Source organism: Capsicum annuum, chromosome 4, assembly GCF_002878395.1.
Source record: "Capsicum annuum cultivar UCD-10X-F1 chromosome 4, UCD10Xv1.1, whole genome shotgun sequence".
Taxonomy (NCBI): Eukaryota; Viridiplantae; Streptophyta; class Magnoliopsida; order Solanales; family Solanaceae; genus Capsicum; species Capsicum annuum.
Genome location: NC_061114.1, coordinates 214,988,516 through 215,000,758, shown reverse-complemented (window position 1 = coordinate 215,000,758; position 12,243 = coordinate 214,988,516). Strand labels below are relative to the sequence as shown.

Below are 12,243 nucleotides of genomic sequence, written 5' to 3'. Positions count from 1 at the left end.
GTTTCCAGCAAGTGAAGGCCGAGCATTTGAGACTTGGTAGTTTGCTAAAAATGTTACCCATTCTCAAATAAAAATAAGAATGGATAACTATAAACTTTGTGACTGGGTTGTCTCATATTTCTCATGGTTTTGAGAGTGTTTGGGCCATCTTAGATCAATTAACAAAATTTTCTCATTTCATTTCAGTTCAGATTTATTTTAGTGCTAAGAGTTTACGCTATATCTACATTCATTAGATAGTTCGTCTTAATGGTATGCCAATGTCTATTATCTCAGATCGAGGTTAAATGTTCACATCCTACTTTTAAAAGAATTTTCAGGAGGTGTTGGGTACCCGGGTTGATCTTAACACAACTTTTCACCCCTAGATTGATGATTAGGAAGAGTTGGATACCCGGGTTGATCTTAGTATAGCTTTTCACCTCTAGACCAATAGTTAGTCGGAGCATACTATTCTGCTTTAGAATGATATTCCCTGTGCTTGTGTTATGGACTATAGAGGTTAGTGCGAGTAACATCTAGCTTTGGTGAAGTTTGCATATAATAATAGCTAACATTGCAGTATTGAGATGGCCCCTTTTTAGGCTTGTATGGTAGGCTTTGTCACTTTTTAGTTAGTTAGTTTGAGGTATCTAAGATTAGAAATCGGGGTACATACTTGCTTTATAAGTCTTTAGATAGGGTTTGGGACATTCAGGATAGACTTTGAATGGCTCAGAGTAAGCAGAAGTACTATACAGATTGTAGACTTCGTGCCTTAAGATTCAGTGTTGGTGATCATATCATTCTTCATATGTCTCCCATAAAGGGTGTAATAAGGTTTGGGAAGAGAGGAAAGCTTAGCCCCTCGAATATTCTTTTTTTGAGATCCTTTGGACTATTGGGGATATGGCTTATGAGTTAGCATTGCCTCCAAATTTATTAGATGTTCATCCAATTTGTCATGCTTTTATGCTTTGGCACTATATTTAGCATGAGTCTCATGTCATTCGTTGGGACTCAGTTCAGTTAGACAAGCAGTAGTCTATTGTTGGGGAGCCCGTTTCCATTCTAGATAAGGATATTAGATCATTTCATTCTAAAGATATTCTAGTGATTAAGGTACAGCAGAGATATAGACCTATAGATGAGTCTACATGGGAGATTGAGTTTGATATATGTGGTAGTTATCCCCAATTTTTTGCTGATACAGGTATTTCCATTGCCTTTAGTTCGAGGACGAACTAGATTCTTAGTGATGGATGAAATAATGACCTAATTTTTGGTGATTTATGTGAAATATTTATTTTGATGTGATTTGACCATTTTATCCATTTTGTGGTTGCATAATATGGTATTTGTACGGTGTGGAGATGATTGGCATAGTTTTCAGTTCATTTCGTGTGATTTGTGTGAAATTGTAGTTTTTGATGGTCTTAAAGGCTTATTACTTGACATAGGTCAACATCTTTTGATTTGTGCATCTGATGGCAAAACAGATTGTGCTAGTAGATCTGAAACGCCAATTTTTGATTGGTAACATGGTCATTGTGGCTTTATGGATTTTATATCTCATTTCGAACCTTCATTTTGAATGTTGTGAAAATAGGTCTCGGGGGTCAATTCTATGAAAATAATGTTTTTCAAAAATCTAATATCGTTGTTGAGTTCGAAGCATCAATTTTAATAAGGTAGCATAGTTCTTTCACATTCTCTAGTCTCGAATGGGTCCGCAAAGACATGAAATTTTTCAAAGTCTCCACAGTTAGTGCAACCACTAAAGCGCCACTTTAGTTGCTTTAGTGGCAGGTAGTAAGGCCCCACTTGTCCACTTTAGTGACCAACTACCATCTAGATAAAGGCATTTTATCGACCCTCATCCGCTTAAGCGAAGTGCTTTGTCCGCTTTAGTAGATTGGCACGTTAAGTGGGAACCACTAAAAAGGTACTTGACCGCTTAAGCGATGACCGTTAAAGCGACCATTTGTTTGTCTTAGCAGCACCAGGGTATATAAAAAAAATTCAGATTTTTTGCTTTTTCGAGACTTGGATCTTGGGGTTCAAGTTTTTGGATATTTTCTTCTATTTTAAAGCTATGGGTAAGCTCCAAATCCCTCTTTAAATTATTTTTCTTTGATTTTTATCATTTAAATCTTATTTAAACTCGAATTTAAAAGGGCGAATTGGGGATTTTGGCCCGAAATACCAATAATAGCATTTCTTTAATTTAAACTCCAATTTCAACCCATTTTCACTAGTTTTTTCTTCTATAAGTAATCTAGAGAAAAATGATTCTAGAGAAAAATGATTTTGGACTAAATTTTTGGTTTTACCCCTCTTTTTCAAAAACTCATTTCTAGGGTCTGCTTTGAACCTAATTTGAAAGTGAGCAATATGGATATCATTAGCTTTGTTTTGACACGTGGATTCTATATCTGTATACTGTAGCTTATTCCAGGTCTATGCATAAGGTGAAAGCTCAGTGCTAAGGGCTTATTTGTTCTGATTTTGACAGTCGAGGTAGGTTTGGCTTAAATTTCTTCAAATTGGGTTGGGTAGTTAATAATAATGTAAAATCATACTATGGGTATGGGGTAGTATCATGAAAATTGTGCTTAGGTGATTTATGTGCCCGTGTGAGGGCCTATATGGGCAATATTTTATAGTTTTGAAATATTAGTTGTTATGTGTAATTGTGTGGGGTCTTGTATGATGTTGTTGGACTGGTATTGATATATGTATTCTTGATTGCATTGTTTTTAGTAGAGGACACCTAGATTTTAGGATTTATGTAGCATCAATGACATTTCTTGCATAGTTCACTTAATGGTTTATGGATTATATTGGATCATGGATGGTTGGTTGATTTGAGTGGATTTTTGGCTCACATGGCTGGATATTGGATATTCTCATTTTGTTTGTTTGTGAGCATTACATCCTCATATAATATTCATTCATGAAACATTGTACTACCATGGAAATACTAGCTTTTTATGACAGAAAATATGACTCTTTAAAAATCCTCTATTGATGTATCTGTCGGAGAAGAGTTCTAAAATTTGATATTGCATATTGATTGAATTGGGTTGACGAACCCCCCATAGGTTATACCTCGGGAACACAACTCCGTAGGTGTATACGAAGGTTGTGCAATGATCTCGTACATCATCATCTTCAATGCATTCCATATATACTGTGCTTATTTTGTGTTATGTTTCTGTTCTTGATGCGATATATGTCTATTTATCTTCATTTCCCCTACATGTACCTAGTATACGTGTATAACTGTGTTTTCTTCTTGTATTAGTATTTGTTATATGAGTATATAGTAATACTATTAGTGGAAACTGTATGGGCTACTATTTGGGACATTTTCTGATTGCAGAAGACGTGCCTATAGTTAGCATTTATATTCTTTATTTTATACTCACTCAGTTAGCCTATGATACAAACTAAGTATAAGTGGACCGTACTCATCCCTACTGCACTTTCTCAATGCAGATCCAGGTACGTGTACGCCTCACATATAGCTGACTCAGGCGATATTTGGAGTATATTCGAGTTAGCAGGCGCTTTATACTTCAGGAGTTGGCCTACTACCTCTTTCTATCTATTTTCATGTCTTAATTAGTATTTGAAGATAGATTTTGATCCTTTTTGGACTATCATTACATCTTTTGATATTCGAGAGGTATTTAATAGTTATTACACTACGACACCAGGTTTTGGAATATTTTATGATATATTTGGTTATGTACTTCCATTATTATCATATCTATGTGGTCAGGTTTCATTATAGAAGCCTTGACTTCGATTTTGTTATTGATTTCTCATTACATATCAGTTTAGGTGATAGGCTTACTTGTCAATATTTGCCGCAACAAGTGTCATCACAACCCTTAATTTTTGGGTTGTAACAAGGTGATTTCCTGTTATGTTATCTATAATAGTGTTTTTGTTCTTATTTCCTGTTATGTTATCTATAATAGTGTTTTTGTTCTTATTTATGGCATGTCAAGATGTGCACTAAGTTGTAACTTAAAGAAATCACGTATTTCTACTATATAGAAAGATGAACCCTTGGACGACCAAGGGCAAATCTGTCATTTACCTCAACGGTAAATCAGTCTTCGAGCTATAAAGAGATATTTTCCCATCTTTTCTCAATGTTTCCAGAAGACTCAATTCCGTCTTTGTTCCTTTCTCCGACTTTCCTTTCACAATCAATCGTACAACTTCTTCTCTTTCTTCGTCAAGCTCTCAAACACCACTCCAATCTTAGATCCGAACAGCAACAAGAACACTAACTTCTCAACGTATAATGCTTGTACTGCTCATTTTGCACAATATCTATCTAGAATCATTAATTTGTGTCATTCTTATGTTTTTTTTATCTAAGCCTACAGAGGAGCTCTCTTCCTTTTTGCTTTTAGTTTTATCTAACAAAAATTTATAAGGTAATGAGTACCGTTCGGTATTTGTGTATGATTTTTATTCATCTAGTGAACTCTGAATCATCTGCCGTTTTATCGATTTTGTTATAGCATAAGAATGCGGACAAGCAAAAAGAGCTAAGTGGTGATATAACTATTGTATACATTAAAGCAGAAGATGAAATCTTTCCCGAGGTACCCGTTTTTTTTAACTTTTCTGTTTTGCCGTACTGCTAAATGTTTCTGATTCTTCCTTTTATTGCTTCTTCAATTAAGCTCTTGTTCCTTCAGTTTTCCTTTGCATACAAATCTGGTTAGGAGTGACATGGTAAGTGTTTTTCTTGTCGTATCAAAAATTTTATGTATTTTATCGCCCTGGTTGATATTTAGTCTATATATGTTGATTTCCTGCAAAAGAATAAACCAATGAAATGTCACTCACACATATACTAGAATCATTCAATTGGGATAAAAGTTAAGATAAATTGAAGGTTCTACTGCATTGGTGATCTCTTTCTAGGAACGATGGTTTGCATTTATTATAGCCCGGAACTTTAAAAGTGCAGTTTTTAACTATCTGTTGAGAGACCATGTGTTGGCTTTTTGGATCACTCTATAAAACTTTTGTAGAGTTTCATGTATCGGGAAAGCCGACCTATTTGGAAAAGGGTACAAAATTGTCCCATGGCTTTTGTCTAATGGCAAGAATGTTGAGCTGATGTGTGGGTTAGATGTATGTCACGGTTTCAAACCTTACAGGCAAAAACTTGACATTTAAGTGGGGAAGGGTAGAGGTGTAGGTCCATTATCCATCGAGATTCGAACAGTGTGGCCTATGCTTTAGTAAACAACAAAGTCTATTGAGGTTATGAAGTCACTTAGTCGAACTAGGAAACTATAAGGAAAATGAGGCTAAGGTTATGAAGTAAGGCCACCTTAAGGGTAGATGGAATGGTTCATTATCCACCGAGGCTCAAACCGTTCTCCACCAGATCTCGAAGATCCTATCAAAAGGGGAAAAAGGGGAGTGGGGGCATTGATTTGAATCAAAGGTATAATGCTATCTTTTTATGACCCTGTTGTTCCGGAATTGGCGATATCCCTTCAAAGACAAAACTGCTATTCCTTCTTCGGATGAGTTGAATAGTTTAATGTTAACATTGTTTTAATTCTTCTGATTATATATAGTCCATGCTATAATAGTGTTATTGTTTTTACTATTACTTTCCTATTACTACTTGCTAAGTGATTACAGATCATGATTGAAACACTTATTTCAACCTCGGGGTTTTATTTGAGTCATATTTGTAAATTAATGCTAGCATTTCTCTATGTGATCTGAAAATTCATTGTTTGGACAACTATTGTTTTCTAGGTGTTTGTGAAAATTCTCCAATGAAGCAGCCTCTTCAACTACAATATTCTTATGTAGCGACTCATTCATTTCTCCGGAAGAAGGAAATTAAACGAGATAGTGTCACATTATGATTGAGTAAAACAATATTGTTATTAGATTACAAAATGACCAGGAGGTTGTGAAACAAATTCCTCACAAATGGGACTCTCAATTTAAACAGAAGCTTAATGACTAAATGGAAAGTCACAAGGTGCTTCCAAAATCCACTTTTTCCTGCTTCAATAGTACCTTGGTCATTTACCATATTTATTTTAAATTAGATATAGATGATGCTGTCATCGCCTTAGCCTCTTCTTAATCCATAGGAAGAATACGCTCTTGATTTCCACTATCTAACAGCTTCGACACAATTTTTCAGTGGTTGATCTTTCATTATTCCTTAAATTTGTGTTATCTCAACAGGAAAAGGAGAATAATAGAGGCTTAATTGCTACTTTGGCTGGTTTGCGGGTTTCCTTTTGGTTGTGTTTTGTTTCACCCAAGGTAATTGCATCGCAATATTTTTTTTTTTTAAAAAAAAAAGTTCAGATTCATTGAAACTTTTACATCACAGCGGGAATAATTTTTTTTTTTTATGAGTAGGTTGCAATTTTTTTCCCTTTTTAGACTTTTTTAACTTTTCACTTTATTATTTCCTCTTTTGTACATGTATATGTGTTTTGCTTCTAAGCTTTGATTGTTTATAAATATTGATTTCGCTTTTGTACATGTATATAAAAATGAAAATATCACTGCTCCGAAGAAAGCTCCGTCCAAAAACACAAAGGCATCGTGAAATTATAGAGCTCTCTCTGCTGAAAAAAGAGAAATAAACTTACTGCAGTTACAGACGACTCTTGTTTGTTCTACAATACAAAATGCAATGAATAGTTTCACTGTATTGGCAGGATCTTCCAAGTTTAATACAAACCTGGTTGAGAAAGGATGTGAAGCAATCACTTCCTCATGCACTCAAACAGGTTAGCTTAACATTTTTGGCTCCTTTAAATTAATACTTATACTGTGGAACAAATTGATGCTAGACCAAAGGTAATTCAACCAGAGGACCTTGTGGATATAGTGATTGGACGTAAATTCTCCTATGTGAAAGCTCATTTTAATATGTGTAGTTGTTTTCTTGTCTGTGAAAGCCACAACTTGATTTGTAATTGTGTGAGGTTCCAGAGGGGTTCGAAGAGGAAGCCTATGGCTTTGATCAAGAAGCTGTGCAAGGCGGTAACACGAGCAATTTTATCATTATGAATTATTTTGTTTTGTGCTTAATGCCAACTATTTGTATATTAAGGAATAACTAGGTAGTTATATTCGAGACTATGTACACCTCTGGTTATGCATATGGTGCGTCTCTCTATCTTTAAATTTGGTTTTTCCTGCTCAAATCTATAATTTTGTTAGTAAAATAAGGTCATTTTACTTCAGTAGTTACTGAAGATCAACAAATACATATCTGTACAACAAACAAACTTAGTCGTCATAAAATGATATCCAGCTAACCAAATCTCTCAGCTTGCTCAAATGGACCGCATTCCAGTACCAAATGAAACATCCCTACCAATCTCTCTCTCTGCTATCAAGACTGATAAAGTGAAAGCTAAAGTTAGAACATTTATTTTATTACTTGAGATTATGTAATTATAATAGTTGCCAGGAAAGGTCTGTTAATATTATTAGCGTAACTTTCATTTGATTTTCGCAGCTTCAAGGGTCAGAATCGAAACAAGTTAGGTTATACCATGGCGTTATCGAGTTTCAATAGCCGCACGAGGGAAACTTGCAAGCTATTCCTATATAAGAAGTCACTGTAGTGTAGAAGCAGACAAGAGACTGGGGACATGCCACTCCTGCTTATCTAATGGGCAATTTTGTCATTTTTAGCTGCTTTGTGATGCAACTGATCCACCTGAATCTCTTCCTTATCCATTTTCAGTTGCATCTCCTTGCTGTTTGGTTGTAATTGATCGACTTTTACTCTGCTTGATATCTCAACTGAATTAATAAAGGGTTAATTACTGTTGCTGCTGGTTTATAGTGAGTTCCTCTCGCCATGTTTTGCTTCTGCCAAGGTAATTGCATCGCTAACTATATACCATACACATATTCTTTTTACGACTTATGATTTGAAGAATAAACATAACAATTCGTTCAATAGATGCCTTGTTTTAAAGGAGAATATAAATTCTGCGACTGCATAACCCCTACAATAAATTCATAAAAACTCCTGCACTATTACATATTGCTTAAAGTCAATTTAGAAATTGGATTTTAGTGCTTCTTGTTTTTATTTCATTAGTTTGTTCCGCTGAATTAGCCTATTTCTTGTGTGTATCATTTACAGTAGTTTGAGAGAAACATTGTTTCTTTTGTTTGAGTGCTTATTCATAATGCTCTTTCGTATATTTTTTTGGGAGATAAGTCACAAAGAGGAACATAGAAATACAGAATTATAAGGTTGTGTTGGTATTGTTCTCCTATTTAAACAAGAATTTAGAGATGGAATCCTTGAAATATGTTGTTCGGCCTCTTCAAAATATCGTCAGATACGTATAGGATCCTTCAAAAGTTGTGCATTTTCTAAGGATCCAACACACATATGGCCATATCTTTAGATAGTTCGAACAACTTAGTCCCTCAATAATCAAATGAAGAAGCATTATGTGGAATGTACACCAAAATTGGAAGTTGACAGTTTTATATTGAAACTTTGGGATACCAGAGGATCTACTTGGGCCAAGGTTTCAGATAGAAAAAGAATATTTTTGATACTAGAAGCCATATATTATTACCTTCTTCAAGATTTTTCTATTTCCTCTGTTTTATTGATATATCACTCGTTTCTGTTTAGTTGTTTAAAAAAGAACAACTTTTTATGTTTGGAAAATTATTAACTTCAAACTTCCCATTTTACCTTTAATAGCATGCTCTTAATAAATCAATAACGGAGACAAAATTTGAAATTTTTGGGTTCACGATTCTTGCCTTTTTAAGTTACCAAGTTCTAAATTATTAAATGAATTTCTTAAGATATATACAGTATTTGGACCAAGGTTACTGGGTTCAACCGAATCTGTACCTTGGTCTCTAGCTCCACCCATGGCCAGCCTCATGAACATTGCTGACAACCCAACAAAACAACAACCTATAAGCAGCTCGTTCTTAGGCACATTGTCAAAAAGTATTTCACCCGAATCCTTCATCTGTGCATAGACCATCGGAGTTGTTGAAAGGCAGACCTCACAACATCGACCTTATCCTGACAGAAGTTGACCTGCCATCAATCTCTGGATACTCTCTTCTTACCTTGATTATGGAGCATGACATATGCAAGAACATTCCTGTACTAAGTATGATACTTCCTTTATCCAGCTATCATTGAAGAAGTTGGTCAGCATATCAAATTTACTCATGGCAGAACTTTTTAAAAAAATTTTGCAGTGATGTCCTCAAACGACTCAGTTAGTACAGTTTATAGATGCATGCTGAAAGGTTCAGTTAGTACAGTTTATAGATGCATGCTGAAAGGTGCAGCAGACTTTCATGTCAAGCCTGTTAAAAAGAATGAATTGAATAACTTGGGGCAGCACGTCTGGAGGACACGATCTGTAAGCATGACCCTAACTTGTCGTGTTTCTTTTCTTAAACATCATACCTGAACTTTTCGCATGTTATCTACATTATAACTTAACTATTTTGTGTTTCTTTTCTTAAACATCATATTTGAACTTTTCGCTTGTCGTCTACATAATAACTTAACTATGTTTACCTTTCAGGCAAGTGAAGTTCCCAGGAGCCTCTTGATGAAAGTGTTGCACAACCAAAGGTTGAGGCCACAGCTGAAAACAATGCTTGCAGCAACCATTCCAGTGGTTATAAGGCTTGCGTTCAGAGAAACCGGGAATGCATTGAGAAACGAAGTGATGCTCAGGTAATATATATTTACTTCCATGAAATTCTTTTTGTACAAAAATGTTTTATTTGTGTCAAAATGTTACTCGAGTTTCCAATGGATGATGATCTTTTTGAGATAAGCTTTAAAGTTTCTAGCAGGATATATAACTATTTCCTTTTTTGTAGAGCTCATGCACAAAGCCAGAGTTGGAGAATGAAGAAGATAATGCAGAAGACTTACTGGAATCTACTCAACCAAATAGGAATGCATCTCTTCCAAATGCTGCAGAGTTGGAGATGGAACTACTTTACGAAGCAAGTAATAGATTGAGAATGTCCGAGAATGATGCTAGAGGTAAAATTTTTCTGACCATCTCATGATTCGGAAAGCTGGCCTGTTCTGTTGAATCATTTACGAGTAGGTGTACCTGTTCTGATGTTCTAGCATTTTTTCCATCATACAAATTGGTGCAGCTCCCATAAAAGATGCAAATGCAATGGTTAGTTTTATTGCTTGAGATGTACTGGATCACTCTCTTTTATATCTTCTTTTGGGGGAAAGATATATTGAGCCGAGGGTCTATTGGAAACAACTTCTCTACCCCACAAAGATGAGGATAAGGTCTGCATACATCTTAACCTCCCTAGATCCCACTTGTGGGCATGCCATTGACTTGATCGGAGCATTTGACTGCATCGGTCTTCTATATCTGTTCATGCAATTGATCATTCTTCATCCAGTGAGATGCTTCTATTTCCTTAGAGCACGTACCAGCCTAGCAACATGAGGTGCAAAAGGACACAAGGTTTCCTCGCTCGATACGCATCTTTCACTTGATCTTTTACCTGTTGGCCGAATAGGCCACATTCTCATAAAAATAGCATTATTGCTAGGCGGTTTCACTTTGTTAATATCTGTGTGTCAATGGTATTAATATTTCACAACAATCCAGCTACTTTGCCAATAGGTATGTAAATGTTTATACAACATTTTTAAACCAAAGAGATACATACAGTGGTATGAATGAAACCAACAATGTAATTCTTACAATTTTACAAATGCATATTCATTCTGATATCATAATAGCTTAGGATATTGAAACTTTTATTCTTATAGCTATTGTGTTTCTTTCATTGAATAAAGATTTGTTGTATCAACATATTTTGAACTCCTTAACAAATTTAATCTTTAAATCTAATTTAACAGGTGTTTCATCGTGAATTCTCGAGATATTGATCACAACAACAACTGCATCCACTATTGTAGAATTTATAAATATTATCCATAGCAATGTAAATAGACAACAATTACTATGTGAGCATTCAATAGTATGTTATTTTCATTATTCTATAAAACATACATTTGGAATCATATCCATCAACTGATCCAATCAAATGAAATAGTCCTTGCTGTTATATCTTCATTTTATTTTATTTTACTACACGTGTTGGGTCCGCGCACGGCATATCTATCTAATATATTTATATGTGTGAAGCAATATAATCCACCATAATTTGTTCTTTATAATAGAACTCTATATAAACAGAAAGATACAAAGTTCGTTATATTCCATACAACATGATGAAGTACTATACGGTAAAGTTTAATATCTTTGTATTTAAACTTTTAACTTCTTTGTCTTAGCTAGGTTTGATTGACCACCTATACAAATTTCTAACTCTTGTAATATATATATAATAGTGAAAAGTGTGAAGGATCTTAGAAATATTGTTTGAACTTATTGTCTTTCATTAAAAGTCTTTGTTTTAGACAAAATCGTCTTTTCACTATAGTTCCTAATATTTAAGAGTGAAAAATTAATTAAATATATTTATGGTAAAATTTTTCCTTATTAAAAGTTAAAAGAATTACTGACAACTAATATTTTTTAATAATTCTAAATCAACTAAATTTCATTTTACGAATATTAGAAAAATCTAGAAATAAATATAAAAGCATTAGAATAAGAAGAAATTTAGAAGTACCAAATTTTAAAAAGTTTTAAGTTCATAATAAGAATGTAATCAATGATTTTGGAAAAATTTTAATTTAGAAACAAGAAAAAATTTTAAAATTGAAAAAAAGTAATAGTACCACAAATATAATTTAAATTGATGCATCTCTCTTAGCCTCTCTTAGCCTCTAGCAGCAAGAGACAGAGATTCTGCATGACAAATGCAAAAATGATGATGTAAAATATGTATGTGCTTACGCTAAAATATATATTTATATTTATATTATTATATTAAAGTATGAAAAATCTTTGAAAAGTGATTTAAATTTTTACATTTTATTAAACATCTCCGCAAATAAAATTATTTAATTTAAAATAATCAAACATTATATATATATATATATATATATATATATATTTGAAGATGGTATGCTATAACAATATTTTTGTTTGTTCGTCTTGTCACCTCAAAAGGACGATTAGGACGAGCTAGATATTAGATATATGTTCTACATAAAAAATACACATATGACGTACAAGATGCACATGTAACACACAACACTACTAGAAAAAT

At 33.9% G+C, this 12,243-nt stretch overlaps 1 protein-coding gene across 29 annotated transcripts; it reads left to right on the top strand.

The window, feature by feature from the left end:
* The first annotated feature begins 4,140 nt into the window (after window positions 1-4,140).
* Window positions 4,141-10,792, top strand: LOC107867363. 29 transcript variants are annotated; one of them, XR_007054641.1, is made up of 12 exons: window positions 4,146-4,295; window positions 4,386-4,436; window positions 4,524-4,607; window positions 5,788-6,019; window positions 6,232-6,312; window positions 6,700-6,788; window positions 7,526-7,892; window positions 8,861-9,170; window positions 9,262-9,428; window positions 9,597-9,751; window positions 9,901-10,069; window positions 10,189-10,792. XR_007054641.1 is itself a non-coding variant. In XM_047411013.1 (11 exons), exons 6-10 carry the CDS (start codon window positions 7,874-7,876, stop codon window positions 10,043-10,045), a joined length of 570 nt encoding a protein of 189 aa, XP_047266969.1. In that variant the 5' UTR covers window positions 4,144-4,295; window positions 4,524-4,607; window positions 5,788-6,019; window positions 6,232-6,312; window positions 6,717-6,788; window positions 7,526-7,873; the 3' UTR covers window positions 10,046-10,069; window positions 10,189-10,792. The 29 variants fall into 29 exon arrangements, 9 of the variants coding, with proteins under 9 accessions (XP_047266969.1, XP_047266974.1, XP_047266967.1 ...); XR_007054634.1 differs by having other exon boundaries at window positions 4,146-4,306; window positions 6,717-6,788; window positions 9,087-9,170; XR_007054630.1 differs by having other exon boundaries at window positions 4,147-4,295; window positions 6,717-6,788; window positions 9,034-9,170.
* Window positions 10,793-12,243: the final 1,451 nt, after the last annotated feature.